Source organism: Balaenoptera borealis (assembly GCF_965194805.1).
Source record: "Balaenoptera borealis genome assembly, chromosome: 16".
NCBI lineage: Eukaryota > Metazoa > Chordata > Mammalia > Artiodactyla > Balaenopteridae > Balaenoptera > Balaenoptera borealis.
The window spans coordinates 15052349-15069365 of record NC_138872.1 but is presented as its reverse complement, the minus strand read 5'-3'; the positions used below and the strand labels follow the sequence as shown (position 1 = coordinate 15069365).

Genomic DNA, 17017 nt, shown 5'->3' with positions numbered 1-17017 from the left:
AGATCCCTCCATGTCTCTACAAATGATCCAATTTCGTTCCTTTTTATGGCTGAGTAATATTGCATTGTATATATGTACCACATCTTCTTTATCCCTTTGTCTGTCGATGGGCATTTAGGTTGCTTCCATGACCTGGCTATTGTAAATAGTGCTGCAATGAACATTGGGGTGCCTGTGTCTTTTTGAATTATGGTTTTCTCAGGGTAGTATGCCCAGTAGTGGGATTGCTGGGTCATATGGTAATTCTATTTTTAGTTTTTTAAGGAACCTCCATACTGTTCTCCATAGTGGCTGTATCAATTTACATTCCCACCAACTGTGCAAGAGGATTCCCTTTTCTCCACACCCTCTCCAGCATTTGTCGTTTGTAGATTTTCTGATGATGCCCATTCTAACTGGTGTGAGGGGATACCTCATTGTAGTTTTGACTTGCATTTCTCTAATAATTAGTGATGTTGAGCAGCTTTTCATGTGCTTCTTGGCTATCTGTATGTCTTCTTTGGAGAAATGTCTACTTAAGTCTTCTGCCCATTTTTTGATTGGGTTGTTTGCTTTTTTAATATTGAGCTGCATGAGCTGAACAAACATCTTGTGTGTACATATGCATCCTTTTTTTAACACAGGTGGCTGCATACTATTTTTTTTTCTTTTTTTAAAATTAATTAATTATTATTATTTTTTGGGGGGGGCTGTGTTGGGTCTTCGTTTCTGTGCGAGGGCTTTCTCCAGTTGCGGCAAGCGGGGGCCACTCTTCATCGCGGTGCGCAGGCCTCTCACTGTCGCGGCCTCTCCCATTGCGGAGCACAGGCTCCAGACGCGCAGGCTCAGTAGTTGTGGCTCACGGGCCTAGCTACTCCGCGGCATGTGGGATCTTCCCGGACCAGGGCACGAACCCGTGTCCCCTGCATTGGCAGGCGGATTCCCAACCACTGCGCCACCAGGGAAGCCCCTGCATACTATTTATACACATCATTCTACACCTTTGCTTTTCTCACTTGTCAGCGTATTTTGGAGATTATTCCACATCACTTATTCCATTGTATGAGCCCTTTAATTCATTGATTTTACCAATCGTTAACTGAAAACTTTCTCCATGCTAGTGTCTGAGACACAGTGTTGAAAAGATAAATTGAGTCCCTGCCGTCATGGAACTTCCCCTCCAGTCAGGGAGACAAATATTAAACTCTAATCACAGAAATAATGATTTCTTTAAAATAGTAGTAAAAGGGAATTCCTGGCGGTCCAGTGGTTAGAACTCCACGCTTTCACTGCCAAAGGCCCGGGTTTAATTTCTGGTCAGGGAACTAAGATCCTGAAAGCTGTGCAATGCAACCAAAAAATAAAAATAAATAAAATAAAATAGTAGTAAGAGTGCCGAAGGAAAAGTCTAGGGTGCCAGGTGGGGAATGACAGGGACCTGTAATCTGGTGGGTAGAGTCGGGGTGTTGGCTGACAATACCAGTGTAGGCGCTTGATGAGGAGAAAACAGCCATAGTTTACAAAGCACGTTCACTTCGTTATCTGACTTGGTCCTCTGAATCTCCTTGTCAGAAGTAGGTTTTATTTCCATTAAATGAGTTAATACATGTAAAATGTGTACCACAGGGCCTAGTACATAGAAAATATTCCATAAATAATATTGCCATTATAATAATATTATTGTGCAGATGGGGAAACAGCCAGGAGAAGTTGAATGTTAAGAGGACTGAAAGTTCTGCCTTTCTGCTTTATGTTAAGGCTCAGAGTTTCATTATGTAACTCTTTGAAGGCTGTTACCTCCTAGTTCCACATTCTTTTTTTTTTTTTTTTTTTTTTTTTTTTTATTTATGGCTGTGTTGGGTCTTCGTTTCTGTGCGAGGGCTTTCTCTAGTTGCGGCAAGTGGGGGCCACTCTTCATCGCGGTGCGCGGGCCTCTCACCATCGCGGCCTCTCTTGTTGCGGAGCACAGGCTCCAGACGCGCAGGCTCAGTAGTTGTGGCTCACGGGCCCAGCTGCTCCGCGGCATGTGGGATCCTCCCAGACCAGGGCTCGAACCCGTGTCCCCTGCATTGGCAGGCAGACTCTCAACCACTGCGCCACCAGGGAAGCCCCTAGTTCCACATTTTTGAGCAAAAGGGAGGAGAGAGGCTGGATACAGTAAAGGCAAGGCCAGGGGCAGGGCCTGAGGTAATCAAGACTTGGAAGAGGAAAGTAATAAGAGAACCTGTAACAAAAAAAGCACCCTCCCGCCCAAAATCACCTGGTGGGAGCCAGAGAAGTCCGAATTTTTCATACAGTTACAGCCAAGAAAAATGAGAATGGGCAGAAAGGAGTGGGCAAGTAGAAGCAGGGAGTGGGGTAAGATTTCAAGAAACTATAAGAAAGCTTCAAGGTGTTAGAACTGAAGGTCAGACCGAGCCTGTTTATTGCCAGAGCTCTTAAGTCCCCTCCTTAACCACTGGGTTGTAACAGCGTTCCAGTATTGATTCATTCAACAAACTTCTAGTAAGAGGTAAACAGGTTTATCCCCAGGTGTTGAGCTGGGGTAAAAAGATGAGTAAAGTCTGGGCTCTACCCTTGAGGATGATTATGTGCCACAGCTCAGGCCTTTAGCACAGAGGGGTGACTGCTTGGTGGGATGTTGTAAAGGATCTTCTTGGATCACGTGTTGGATACTGGCTCTGTGCAGAGCACACTGACTTGGGCTTTTTGAGTGATGTACGGATGTGTGGAATGAGCGCTTCTCTTTTTTTTTTTTTTTTTTTTTTTAAATTTATTTATTTTTATTTATTTATGGCTGTGTTGGGTCTTCATCTCTGTGCGAGGGCTCTCTCTAGTTGTGGCAAGCGGGGGCCACTCCACATCACGGTGCGCGGGCCTCCCACTATCGCGGCCCCTCCCGTTGCGGAGCACAGGCTCCAGACGCGCAGGCCCAGCAATTGTGGCTCACGGGCCCAGCCGCTCCGTGGCATGTGGGATCCTCCCAGACCAGGGCTCGAACCCATGTCCCCTGCATTGGCAGGCAGACTCTCAACCACTGCGCCACCAGGGAAGCCCGAGCGCTTCTCTTGTGGGACTGGAGGGCAGGTGGGGGAAAAGTCTTCAGGGGGTAATTTAGCAGAACACAGTGTTTCCCGCAACTATTGGTGGTCAGGTGAGATGATTTTAATATTAAGTATTTATGTTCATATCTAAACATAAAGATCCTTATTAAGTAAAGTGAGCTGATTTAAAGAAAACCATTTGAGGGGACTTCCCTGGAGGTCCAGTGGTTAAGACTCCACACTTCCCTGGTCGGAGAACTAAGATCCCACATGCCGCGCAGTGCGGCCAAAAAAATAAAATAAACCATTTGAAAATACTAATGCAGAAGTTACAGGAGTGGCTATGGGAGATGTAAAGGGGGTTCGCGATTCCTTGAAGTTCAGGAGAAGCTGGCATATCAGTTTAAAAAGTGAGAGCTCTGAAGTCAGAAAGACAGGCTTCCCTGGTGGCACAGTGGTTAAGAATCTGCCTACCAATGCAGGGAACACGAGTTCGAGCCCTGGTCCAGGAAGATCCCACATGCCGCGGAGCAACTAAGCCCGTGCGCTACAACTACTGAGCCTGCGCTCTAGAGCCTGCGAGCCACAACTACTGAGCCCGTGAGCCACAACTACTGAAGCCCGTGTGCCTAGAGCCCGTGCTCCGCAACAAGAGAAGCCACCGCAATGAGAAGCCCACGCACCGCAACGAAGAGTAGCCCCCACTCGCCACAACTAGAGAAAGCCCGTGCACAGCAACAAAGACCCAACACAGCCAAAAATTTAAAAAATAATAATAATTATTATATATATATATAAAAACAAAAAAAAGAAAGACAGGCTTTAACCCTGACCTTGGGCAAGACTTTTAATCTCCATGACACAGTTTCATCCTCTGTAAAATGAGGAGGATGTGGTGAAGATTAAATAAAATACATGTAGTTGCTGAAGCATAGTGCTCAGTAAATGTTTGCCAAAGTCATAACTGTAGTACATGATGGAAAGGAGTAGGGTTTTTTTTCCCCTTAAATAAATAAATATTTATTTATTTAGGCTGCCCCGCGTCTTAGTTGCAGCACGCAGGATCTTCGTTGCAGCATGCGGGCTTCTTATTTGCGGCATGCAGGATCTAGTTCCCCGACCAGGGATGGAACCCAGGACCCCTGCATGGGGCGTGCAGTCTTACCCACTGGACCACCAGGGAACCCCCGGTAATTGTTTTAAATTTAATTAATTAATTAATTTATTTATTTGGCTGCGTTGGGTCTTCATTGCTGCGCGCAGGCTTTCTCTAGTTGTGGCGAGCGGGGGCTACTCTTCGTTGCGGTGCGCGGGCTTCTCATTGCGTTGGCTTCTCTTGTTGCTTAGCATGGGCTCTAGGCACGTGGGCTTCAGTAGTTGTGGCTCACGGGCTCAGTAGTTGTGGCGCACGGGCTTAGTTGCTCTGCAGCATGTGGGATCTTCCCGGAGCAGGGTTCGAACCCGTGTCCCCTGCATTGGCAGGCAGATTCTTTTTTTTTTTTTAATAAATTTTATTTTATTTTATTTATTTATTATTTTTGGCTGCGTTGGGTCTTTGTTGCTGCCTGCGTGCTTTCTCTCGTGGCGGTGAGCGGGGGCTACTCTTCCTTGCGGTGCATGGGCTTCTCATTGCGGTGGCTTCTCTTGTTGCGGAGCACGGGCTCTAGGCGCATGGGCTTCAGTAGTTGTGGCTCGTGAGCTCTAGAGTGCAGCCTCAGTAGTTGTGGCGCACGGGCTTAGTTGCTCCGCGGCATGTGGGATCTTCGCGGACCAGCGATTGAACCCGTGTCCCCTGCATTGGCAGGCGGATTCTTAACCACTGCGCTACCAGGGAAGTCCCTGGCAGGCGGATTCTTAACCTCTGCGCCACCAGGGAAGTTCAAGCCCTGGTATTTTTAAGAGTCAGAAAAATGTGTTGTGGGAGGTACTACTAAATGACCCAAAGTCCCAATCGACTGGGAGATTCTGTGATTTTATGCCCAGTTTTCCTTCCCATATTTTTACATATGGCTGTTGTGTTTTTCTTTTTGTTATGTCTTTGGGGGATTGATAGTCTTCAAACCGTGAAGTATTCCAATGTCTGTCTCCATTGCTGTTCAGTTTAATAGCTACCTTTTTTGAATACTTTTTTGGAACATGTTCCAGACACTCTGCTGGGAACTTTACAGACATTGTTTTGTTTAATCCTCATCACACCCTTTGAACTAAGCCCTTGTTATCTGAGTTTTCATTTTTCCATGTATCACTAATCACAAGGCTCTGTAGGAAAGCACAAATCTTGCTAACAAACTAGCCACTTTTAAAATTAGTCACTACTTAGTCATTCCTTCCTGCTTATCCTACCGGTTCCATCAACATCTATGGTAGTGAGTTTCTGGCAAATGAATAGATGTGGTAAACATAAGGATTATACAATGCAAATAAAACTGATTGCAAACTGAAATTGCACATCTTCCAAGAGCTGTAGGACTTGGTGAAGTCCCTGAAAGTAATGATAGAGAAATCCTTACATCACTTGCAGCCTTATGCCAGTTGACAAATGGAGAAGGGAAATCAGCAGGACAATGATATGTACAGACGTGAAAAGCAAAGGATTTGCATAGCAAAAAATTAAAGTAGGCCCTTGGGAAACGTGATAAAGCCCAGGAATATTTTGGTAAAATTGACCCTTACATATTGCAAAAGTAAGACAGGAAATAAAGTATCAGAGTGTTTGGGGGAGATATACCAAGAAAAAAAAAAGTTGATGCTTTAAGTGGTTCTTTGATTATTCTAAGAATTGGCAGATAGCTGCCATTATAACTTAAATTTCATTAAATATAATATTTTCATAATTTTCATCTCATTTTTTAAAAGATTGCTCAAATCTTTTTTTCCCACTAATTTCCTGTGAAATGTGGTTTCTGTTGAAGTTTTTTTGGCTGTAATTAACCGAAAACCCTGACTCAAAATGCTTTATTTCTTAGCCCAGAGAAGGTGATTGTTTCAGCGGCCCAGGCTTTTCCCTTCTTTCTACTCTGCCATCCTCAGGTCTCAGCTTTGCCCTCAGGATGGCTCGCCACATGGCACAAATGTAGGAGTCACATCCAGAAGAAAAAGCCTGCCTTGGTTTCCTGCAGATTTCCTATCATGTTTCTTTGTGCAGAATTGGGCCAGTATCCATGGCCATTCCTAATGAGTTTACCTTAATTAGCTTAGAGTAGCCCCGAAGCACTTAGCTATGTGGGAGAGGAATGGCAACCCGAATATAATTGGCCTTCAGTTAGGAAGGAAGGAAGGAGAGGGCTAAGGGATGTTGGGTTGGCCACCAACTGATCCTGCTACAGCCTTTTTTTTTTTTTTTTTAATTGAAGAATAGTTGATGTACAATATTATATAAGTTACAGGTGTACAATACAGTGATTTACAATTTTCAAAGGTTTTACTCCTTTTATACTTATTATAAAATATTGGCTATATTCCCCATGTTGTACAATATATCCTTGTAGCTTATTCATACATAATAGTTTGTACCACTTAATCCCCTACCCCCTATATTTTCCCTCCCTGCTTCCTTCTCCCCACTGTTAACTACTAGTCTGTTCCCTATGTCTGTGAGTCTATTTCTTTTTTGTTATAGTCACTAGTTTGTTGTATTTTTTAGATTCCACATATAAGTTATATCATACAGTAGTTATCTTTTCTCTGTCTGCCACAGCCTTTTAAATGAATTCACTTTTAGTGGTACTGATTATTCTTGGATCAGGTACTGATTATTCATATATCAGTACTCTTGTTATTTCTATATTTATAGATAAGAATTGGAGGCTGAGAGGAAGTGAAGTGACTTGTCCAAGTTCACATAGCTAAGTGGTAAAGCTGGAATTTAAACTCAGATCTTCTGGCTCCAGAGTCTTGTTCCTAACTCAGGTTATGTTGTCTAAAATGGCTTGACTCCACCTGTAAAAATTCTGTTCATTGCTCAAGGTGCAATTTACATGCAACAAGGACACAAATCTTATGTGAAATTAATCAAAAGCTTTAGATCTGTTCCAATCCCTATAGTCAGGGTAAATCACTCTTTATTCAATTATAGGTATATTGCTTGTACCTCTATTTAACCATTCACTTAGTTTTGGCTTTACTGGCCATCTATGTAATAATCTCTCTGCTCACTAGACTTTGAAAGTAGAGGCTATCTAATTTGTCTCTGTAGCCTTCTGAGCAACTAGTGTAGTGTTTGGTACATAGTAGGACTTAGTAAATGTTTGAAATTAAACAAAGGACTTGTCCAAAGTTATAGATAGTAATAGTGCTGGGATAGAAGCCAAGTCACCTGACAGAACTCTCCCAGTGATCTTCCTAATGTGCTACTCATGTTATAAGGAGAATTTTCTGTGTCATGCAATCACTCATTTAATGTTCATTCAGGATGTGTGTTCAGAGCACCTAGTCTGTGCCAGGTGCAGTGCCAGGCACTGGGAGTACACTGGGGGCACAGTCCAGGTAGAGGAAATAAACATGTACAGAGTACATTGAAAGGAAGCAAGACTGGCTGACTCCCTTCCTCCAGGTCCTGGCTGAGCACACTTGGATGTAAGCACTGAGGGAGATTCAGAAAAGTGTAAAACCCCATCCCTGTCTTGAAGAGAGGCTTTCACCTGGGAGATAGAAATAAATACAGATTAAAATTACTACGGTGCTCAAAGAATTCTTACAAAAGATTTGTGTATTTCACTGTGTGTAAATTATACTCAATACCAGAGATTAAGGGAAGCAGGGGAATTCCCTGGCGGTCCAGTGGTTAGGACTTGGCACTTTCAGTGCTGAGGGCCCGGGTTTAATCCCTGGTCAGGGAACTAAGATCCTGCAAGCCGCATGGGGCAGCCAAAAAATTTAAAAATTAAAATTAAAAAAAAGATTAAGGGAAGCAGGAAAAAATAACAGAGGCTTTAACCTGGTACCCTTTAAGTTTGACGTGCATGGTGCACGTCACGCACCAAACAAGGACAGTATGTTTAGAGATCTTTAAGGAAGTTATTGAACCTGAACAATCAAAGCGTTGAGGGTCAAGCTGAGGAGGGTAAAAATGAGAATTCAGAGAGGGAGAAGTATTTTGAAAGAAGACAGGCAGCATAATGGTTAACTACATAAACTGTAGCCAAGCAGGCTTAGTTCAAATCCCAGGTCGTCCAGTTTTAGCTGGAGGATTAAATCCCAGATTCTCATCCTTGAGAACCTCTTTAAGCCTGTTGCCCCATCTGTAAAATGTGCACGATAGAACCCTTTTCTTAGTGTAAAAGGATGCATGTTAAGGGGCTTACATGTAGCCTGGCATATAATAATTCTTAATATATGTAATAGTGGGAAGAAAGAATTTAAAAGACTTACCACACTGGATATAGACATGGAGAAGGAGGAATTAAAAAGAATGCCAACGTCTCCACCCTGGGAGGTGCAATCATTAATAGAACCAGGAAAGGTGGAAAGAGCTTTATGGTTGGCACTCACCAGTATCTTTTTTTTGGAAAAAAAGATAGGTTAACAAGCATATACTATGAGCACATAAAGTCAATATAAAGTGATGAGCTAAGATCTGTGCTAGGATGTTGAGCCAGCAGAAGGGTAGGGCCCAATCTGAGGGCTTGGGAGAGGCGTTCTAGGAAAGATGGTAGTTGCACGTAGTCCTGAAGGATGAGTTAGCTCTGAGATGAAGACAGATGGGTAGGGCATTCCAGACAGAAAGACAACCCGAGCAAAGGCATAGAGGTGAGAGACAGTGTAGTGAACATGGGAAGTAGTAGACAGTTTGTCTTTCTAGGGTACAATAAAACAAGACAGTTGGGGCAGTGGAAAACAGGCGGAAGAGTTAGGCAGAGACTGCACCGCGGTCACCCCTCGCTGGCCTTGCCGTACTACTGGGCTGCTCCCTGAGCTAGAGATGGTGTTGCCGCCCTGGCACTTCGCGCACCACAAGTGCAGGCATTTTCAGCCTCAGGCCCCTCCGCCCAGTTATATCAGGCGTGACATCCTATTTTTCTAAGCTTGCCCCACAGGATGAGCAAACAGGACCAGCTGGGCCAGAGTGTTTGGAAGGGGGTTGGTGAGATGCCCAGGCTGTGTCATGTCATGCCAGGGGCTGAGATTTTTTCCCCCCCTTCCCCGATCTTTGGGTTAGGACACTCTCTGAGGAGGCAGGGGTGTGACCCGTCCCACCCACCTGTGGTCCCTGAGTCATTCATCCAGCACATCTTTGACAAGCATCTGCTGAAGGAACAGCAGTAGTGTTAGGTGCTTGGAATACACTGAGGACTGACTTGTTCTTGCCACTTGAAAACAACCCCATCCAATTGGAAAGACACGCATAAATGCCCAAGAAAAGGTCACAAGGCTTAGGAGCTGTAGTAACAATAGATGACTTTTATTTAGAATAAATGAAAGGCTGAACCAGGCTCTGGGCTAAATCTTATGTCTGTGGCTTATTTAATTCTCATAACAACCCTAATTAGTTTCATTTTATGATGAGTTGTGCAGTTACTCTGCACACAGAGAGGTGATGTAACTTGCCCAAGGTCAAACAGCTTCTGAGTGGTAGAGCCTGGATTCAAATCCAGAGAGTCAGCTTCCAGCATATCCACTGTTTAACCACTACCACTACCCAGAAAATCTGCTAAGCCTTTTCCTTTAAATAAATGCTATGAATCTGAAGTAAGGAGCAATTACTGTGGCTTGAGGGCCTCCATAAAGGTTTCCTGGAGAAGGTGGGGCCTGATTTGGGCCTTGAAGCATGGGTTGAATGAGGATAGGAAGGGGAAAAGAGCAGATACTCAATTTAATTACTGTTCTCCTTTGAATCAGCACTTGCAGCCTAGAATGGCAAAGCTAGCAGGATCCTAAAGATCATCTAGCCCAGGGGTTCTCACTCTCTTAGGATGTGGACATTTTTCTTTAAGTCAACGGTGAACCCAGATCCCACATACACCCTAACCCCTGAGGCCTCTTTTATTTTGCTGCCTAGAGGAGAAGGCAGCGGAGGCAATGGCTCCCTAAAGGCAGGAATGAAGGGGCCACTTTAAACAGTGAGTAACCAGCTCTGCTGCTGCCTCTTATCTATTTTCCCTTGTATCTTTGCCTCAGATCGAATTGTTGACAACTACAGATGGGAAAATGAGAGTAAATAAAAGGAGTTGGGGCTTAGAACTTCTGTAGATGAACATGAAAGGTGTTTTAGTTGGATGGGGTCTTGAAGAAAGACCTGAATACTTTGGGACTGGAGAGAAAACGTAAACCTTTCCTACATCCTGTATTGCACTGTGGTCTCCCGGTAATGTATCAGCTGCTATAAGTCCCTGCAGGGCGTTGACTTGTAAGAGAAAGGGGGTGGTCAGCACCTTTTTCATTTTTACCTCTGCCTTCCCTAGATATGTGCAGGTGAAATTTGTCTGTATTCGGACCCAGTCAAACAGGAAGAGAACAGCAGCGGCGGCTATGTGCCCAGCATACTTGCTCCTGCGGTACAATGAGAAACTGGATAGACTATTTATCAGTGAACTCAACACACAGCATATACACGTTGACTCCAAAACCGCGGGTCCTAGAGGAGACGCCACTGGCAAATCTCAGAAGAAACGCCAGCCTGCACAGCCCACGATCAACAAAGACCTTGGCACAGCTGAGAAGTCCCTGGTTGAGCCATCATTTTGCTTAGATAAGGTCCAAACACCCTCAAAGCCAGAGCAGGAGGGCATCACTCCTTCTGACCTGGCCAAGATAGCCAAAGTGATGAAGAACTTTCTTAAGGTGGATGTGGGTTCCATGGCCTCCTTCAGTGTGGGCAGCAGCCAAGACCTGGACAGGCTCAGCTTCCAGAGCAGCAAGATGAGCGACCTCTTCATCCGCTTCCCTGAGAATCTCTTGCTGCACCGGGTGGAGAATGCCCAGGGCCACATCCTCTACGCTTTCTTGGTGGAGAGCAAAGAACGAGAGGGGCGAGTGGTACACTTTGCGGTGCTCAAGGCCGAGACAGCCACGTCCGTGGCCAAGATGCTTAGTATCTTTACAGAGTTCAACTCAGATTGGCCCAAGGTCAAGGTGGTCTTTGTGGACCCGTCCTTCCCTCATCGAGCCATCCTGCAGGAGATCTTCCCTACTGCCCGCATCCTCCTCTCCATCTATCACACGACCCGACTCTTGGAGAAGAAGTTGCATCGTAGTTCAGCAGATCCATCCTTTAAAAGGCTCATGAAGGAAGCCCTGCGGGAGGCCGTGTTTGTCACTTCCGAGGCCAGCCTGCAAAATCTCTGCCAGATGTCCCAAGCCCTGCTCGATGAGCGGCTCTTCAGCTTCCTTCAGGCCCACTGGTTCTCCTGTGAACTGCTGTGGTACATGCACGTCAGGAAGGGCCTGCATGCCTGTAACACCTACATGGACAGCCTGGACGTCGTCACCAGCAAGGTGTCGAGCCTCTTCCGGGAACAGCAGTCCCTGCTGGACTGCATCCTCCGCTTTGTGGATTACATAGACTTCTTTAACACCAAAGGCTTGAAGAACTTGCCCACTGCTCCCCCCAGGTTAAAGAGAGCCCGGTCAGCAAGCATGGCACCAAAGTCCAAGAAGGCTTCTGGAATCTGCGGAGGGAGTCTCAGCAGGCTGCCCGTGCACGAGGCACAGCCAGAGCCGCAGCAGGTGCAGGCGCCGCGGCAGCAGCCCCAGGGGCAGCCCTCCCAGGGCGGCATGCTAGACTCCTTACTCCACAGTGGCTCCGATCTGGCCTACAAGCTATGCCACAATGAGTGGGCGGTGGTGCAGAACTCCACGCACCTGGTGGACGTGGCCGGCTGCTCCGTGGACGTGCAGCTGCTAGAGGACTCCCAGCAGGCGAGCAAAGACGGCTGCAGCTGCAGCTGCTCCTTTCAACAGCGGTACCACCTGCCGTGCCGGCACATTTTGGCCCTGCTGCACACCAGCCAGAGGCCCGTGGGCGAAGCCATGGTGTGCCGCCGGTGGCAGAAGAGGTACCAGCACCTCCTCGGGCCCAGCGGGGAGCTCCGGGACCCTGTCCTGATGCCGAACGCAGGCCAGCCAGGGGAGAAAGGCCGGAACGACATGATTCAGGACCTAAGCAGGGAGCTCGCGAACCTGCTGATGCAGAGTGAGGGACCAGAGCTGGAGGAGCGCTGTTCCACCTTGCGCAAGATTGTGGACATCTGGGCGGCCCCCTGCCAGCCTCCTGAGCCCAGTCAGCGGCCGGGGGACTTCAAGGATGTGGGCCGCCTCCCTTTCCTCTGGGGAAAGCAGGAGGAAGGGGAGGGACTCGCTCCTCCTGGAGCCACAGTTCACGATTGAAGCACTTGCACTGGCGCAATGGGCCACAGGCCACTGTCCCTGGAAGTCTGAGAGCTCAAAGCGGGCAGGACATGCTAGGGGTCAGCGTTTTAACCAATGTCTTCCTAGGTAGGGTGAGGAAAATTGTTCCAACAGGAAGAAGAAGGACCCCACTATGTGACAGTCCTTTGAATCTACCCCTTTTCTGCCCTACCTTTGATTTTCCTCGGGAGCCTCATTCATTGTTCAAGGCCAAAGTTATCTCCATGCTGAAGGGTCATCCCTTGTTCTCCCTCAACCCCTGAATTTAGATCTTATTCACTATATAGAGATGAAACCCTGCCCCAGGTTAGGGTGAGATAAAACGGACCTGATGAAAGAGCCTGGTTTCAGGGACAAAAGGAAGGAGGGTGATCCTTGGGTGTTGCTGCTCTTTACAAAGAATTTGTTATTTGTACCTATTTTTATTCATATTAAAGTTTTTGTTTTGTTTTTGTTTTTTAAATAAAATCAAAGAAGCAGGGGAAATGCGTTCTGCCTGAACAGGGAAGGAATCTGATGGGGGTTGTGGAACCAAATGGAGCCTGACGCCTCAGATTCAATGAGTAGCAATCCGCCCCTTACTTCACCCTCTTCCTGCAACCAAGCCTTCAACATTGATTTCAGGCTGCCTCATATTCTAGCAGGAAGAAGCCAGATAGATTGGGAGGGAAGAAACCTGGGCCTGAGACTTGACTGCCGTCAACTTGCTGGGAGACTGTGGGCAAGTCCCTAATTTCTTTGACCCCAGTTTCCTCATCTGTAAAAATTAGTGTGTTGGCCTGTTCTAATTCCAATTTCCCCTCTAGATTCAATGCAGTTTTAAGCACCAACACAGACTTTTGTTGTTGGTAGTTTGCAGTGTTAATCACCTAAAGCCTGGTAGCCACCCAGCTTTCCAAGAGCCATCTTCATGGGAACCGAGGTCAAAAGATGACCTTAACAGTCCCAGCGCTGTGCTGGAGCTCGCCTGCAAAATACTGGAGGGGGTTGGGCTGGGCAACACCGGAGTTCAGCTCTCTCAAGGTCTGGGTCTCTTTAATTCCAGGAGTTGGGTCCCTTGACCCCTGTTGGAGAAACAGAATTTGAGACCTGGCCCTCAGTCTCCCCATAAGGCAGAAGACACTGTACCATTACATAGGCACCCCTTCCTACCCTCCTGGGGTTTTGTAATTTGACCAGAAAAGAAAAAAATCCGTGAAACACTGCTATTTATTTTTTCTTTTTTTGGCTTCGGAGGGAGTTTCCATAGTAACACACCCTTCCTGTGCTCTTCCCACACGTGAGGCTCCAAAGTTTCAGCCTCAGCGCTCAGACTCGCCAGGATGCTAGTGTCTTCAGGCTCTCATTGGTTGCCGCCAGCCGGGCCCCTCGTAACTCTGGTAACGGCACCCGCCCACGAGTCCTTGGGCTACGGTTGGTCGGTGCGCCAAAGACCGAAAGCGAATTCCTCAGGCCATTGGCCAGAGTCACGGCGAAGCTGGCGCCGCGGTTGGTGAGCTCAGAGGTCAGTCAGAGTCAGAGGCAGGGTCAAATAGGGAGAAATGGCGACGGAGCCAAGCTGTGGGTGAGTAAATTCTGAAGGGGTGGAGGTGTGAGGCAGCTGATGACCGCAGTCACCATGACACAGCTCCCAAAGGGGTGGGAGGTTGACTTCTCTTCTGGCTCCGGCCAGACTCCGAATGGGAACGTCAGACATCCACATCCTCCCACCCGGGTTAGAGGTGAGAGGTCAGAGGCCACATCCTCTCTCTGTCTCTGGTTTGTGAACCTCAGGTACCGTGGAAAGCAGCCAGAATCCCGAGCCAAAGACTCAGCTTCCAGCTACTTATAGAGTAATGGTGGGCACGTCACTTAACCTCTTTGAGCCTCAGTTTCTCATCTGTAAAATGGAGACAGTAACCCGGTTTGGGGGCTAAATAGAGGAAACATGTGAACATAGTATTGCAGTTAATAGAGGGATTTACGTAGAGGGAGAAGAGACTATGAACATCTGTTAACCTCGTTTTATGGTTGAAGGGATTGAGGCTCAGAGAGGTCACTGACTTGCCCAAGATCACCCAGCAAGTTTGGGGCAATTGCAGTTCTCTTGTATATACCAGGACCAATGAAAGAATGGAGGCCAAGAAATAATTTGTAAATATAAAGTGCAATACAAATATTTAAAATGCTCTTTAAGGAAAGGAGAAAAAAAAAAAAAAAAAGGCAGCTCTGGCCTTCACACTCATTTAAATCTCATGGAACCAAATCTTTCCATGCTGGCTTCTTATCAATTAGCTCTCAGCTGCAAGTCATCGTCCAACCACCCCCCAGAGAGGACTTCACTGGTTACTTTCGCTAAAGTATCCTTCCCTCCTCCAGCTTACTATTACCCTGTTTTGTGGTCTTTGTAAACTTCATTATCTGATATATCCTTGTTTGTTTACATGTTTGTTGCATATCCCCCTGAACAGTGGTGATACATAGTATCAGCAATAAAATGTTGTCTGGATGCATAATTGAAGAGCCAAGCCCCTACTGTCTCCTTAAACCTCTGTTCCTCTCCATAGGCCCATCTTTGGAGCAAGATCTGGGAACTACAGTCAGCCTCAAGCCTCAACTTAGTTGGAGCTTGAGAGAGAGTGAGAGCCTTCCATACAGCAGCCTCGCAGAGCAGATATTTTGACCTTGGCATCTAGACATCTCCCATCTCCCCCATGGCCCTGACAATGCTGAATGAGCTCCTGATTGAGGACCCAAGCCCACCTCTGCTGCTCTATCAGCTTAGCAAGACTGCCCAGTTAGACGCCCTCAACTATCAAAGCTGCTTTATGCAGGGGGTCTTTGCCCATTTTCCTGAAATCTTATTTATCCACCGGACCTATAACCCAAGGGGCAAGGTGTTATATACCTTCCTGGTGGATGGACCGCGGGTGCAGCTGGAGGGTCACCTTGCCCGGGCAGTCTACTTCGCCATTCCTGCCAAGGAGGATGCTGAAGGCTTGGCCCAGATGTTCCAGGTATTCAAGAAGTTTAACCCAGCATGGGAGAGAGTCTGTACCATCCTGGTGGATCCCCACTTCCTCCTGCTGCCCACCCTCACTATGGAGTTCCCCACAGCTGAGGTCCTGCTCTCAGCCTTCCACATCTGTAAGTTCCTCCAGGGCAAGTTCTATCAACTCTCCCTCGAACAGCCTGTGGAGAGGGTCCTCCTGACCTCCCTGCAGAGCACGATGTGCTCGGCCACAGCTGGAAACTTGAGGAAGTTGTATACACTCCTGAGCACCTGCATCCCGCCGGCCCAGCTGCCGGAGCTCCACTCACACTGGCTGCTCAACGACCGCATCTGGCTGGCCCACCGCTGGAGAAGCCGAGCCGAGAGCAGCCACTACTTCCAAGGCCTGGAGGTCACCGCCCACGTCCTCAGCCAGTTCTTTGGCACCACCCCATCTGTGGAAAAAGGCATGACCGCCCTGCTCCAATACCTGCAGCAGAACTCAGGAGACAAGGCGAGTTTCAGCCTGGGCCTGAGTCCCCCGAACAATCATCCCCCTTCGGATGGCGGCCCCGAAAGCCCCAAAGTGGAACAGTTGGTAGAAGCCCGCATCCAACACTCCCTTAATGCCATCTGCACGGGGCCGGCCGCCCAGCTCTGCCTGGGCGAGCTTGCCGTGGTCCAGAAATCCATGCACCTCATCGGCTCTGGTTCCGAAAAGGTGAACATACAGATCCTGGAGGACACCCATAGGGTGCAGCCCCAGACCCCGGCCAGCTGCAGCTGCTACTTTAACCAGGCCTTCCGTCTGCCCTGCCGCCACATCCTCACCATGCTCAGTGCCCGCCGCCAGGTGCTCCAGCCAGACATGCTGCCAGCTGGGTGGACGGCAGGCTGTGCTGCCAGCCTCGGTGACATCGTGGGCAGCAAGTGGAGTGAGACCCTGGATAAGCACTTGGCCGTGGCGCTCCTCACAGAGGAGGTGGGTCAGCTCCTGCAGCACTGCAGTCAGGAGGAGTTTGAACGGCGGTACAGCACCCTGCGCGAGCTGGCCGACAGCTGGATCGGCCCTTATGAGCAGGTCCAACTCTGATTACCCTCGACGCCCAGAGGTGCTCATCCGCAAAGTATCTGCTCACATCCCCCCTACACACACCCACACACATATTCACACGGTCGTACTTCCACGGGCCCTCCTTCCAGGGAAGAAGGACAAGGTTTTCTCTTCCATTGCAGCCTGCTACCTACAGTGTGTCTAGTTCCCTAAGACAGGAGGCGGCAAACCTTTCCCATAAAGGGCCCGCTAGTAAATATTCTAGACTTGCTGGCCATGTACAGCCTCTGTTGTATATTCCTGGTTCTTTGTTTTTGTTGTGTGGGGTTTTTTTTTTTTTGTTTTGTTTTTGTTTTTTCTTTTTAACAACCTTTTCAAAAGGTAAAGACCGTTCTTAGCTCAAGGGCTTTATAAAAACAGGTAACCCCTGCTCTAAGATAAGCGATAAGACACTGAATGGAGATCAAGGGTCGGGACTTGGTAACAGCTTCCCCAGTCATGAGATGACACCTCACCCACAGAGGAAAAGGCCCCCAGAGGCAGCGGCTCAGCCAGGCTCCCAGCCTCACCACGCCTCACCCTGCCCCATCCTGAGGTCATTAAAGTTGAATGTTGTCTGTTTTA

The 17017-nt window shown here is 47.6% G+C and overlaps 2 protein-coding genes across 5 annotated transcripts in view; both read left to right on the top strand.

Moving 5' to 3' along the window:
- Positions 1-12854, top strand: part of ZSWIM3 (zinc finger SWIM-type containing 3) — a gene marked incomplete at its 5' end in the record, with an annotated part of 19327 nt that extends 6473 nt beyond the window's left edge. For both annotated transcript variants that reach the window (XM_082361732.1, XM_082361731.1), the window contains one exon: positions 10424-12854. In XM_082361732.1, the coding sequence (XP_082217858.1) occupies positions 10491-12347 (1857 nt within the window). In that variant the 3' untranslated portion in view covers positions 12348-12854. The remainder of the gene's footprint in view (positions 1-10423) is intronic.
- ZSWIM1 (zinc finger SWIM-type containing 1) overlaps positions 1-17017 on the top strand; it is a 21174-nt gene extending 4157 nt beyond the window's left edge. For 2 of the 3 annotated variants that reach the window (XM_082361765.1, XM_082361764.1), the window contains exon 2: positions 14915-17017. In XM_082361765.1, coding sequence (XP_082217891.1) covers positions 15062-16432 — 1371 coding nt within the window. In that variant the 5' untranslated portion in view covers positions 14915-15061 and the 3' untranslated portion in view covers positions 16433-17017. Of the gene's footprint in view, positions 1-4055; positions 4214-14914 lie in introns of all 3 variants that reach the window. The other variant, XM_082361763.1, reaches the window with a different exon arrangement.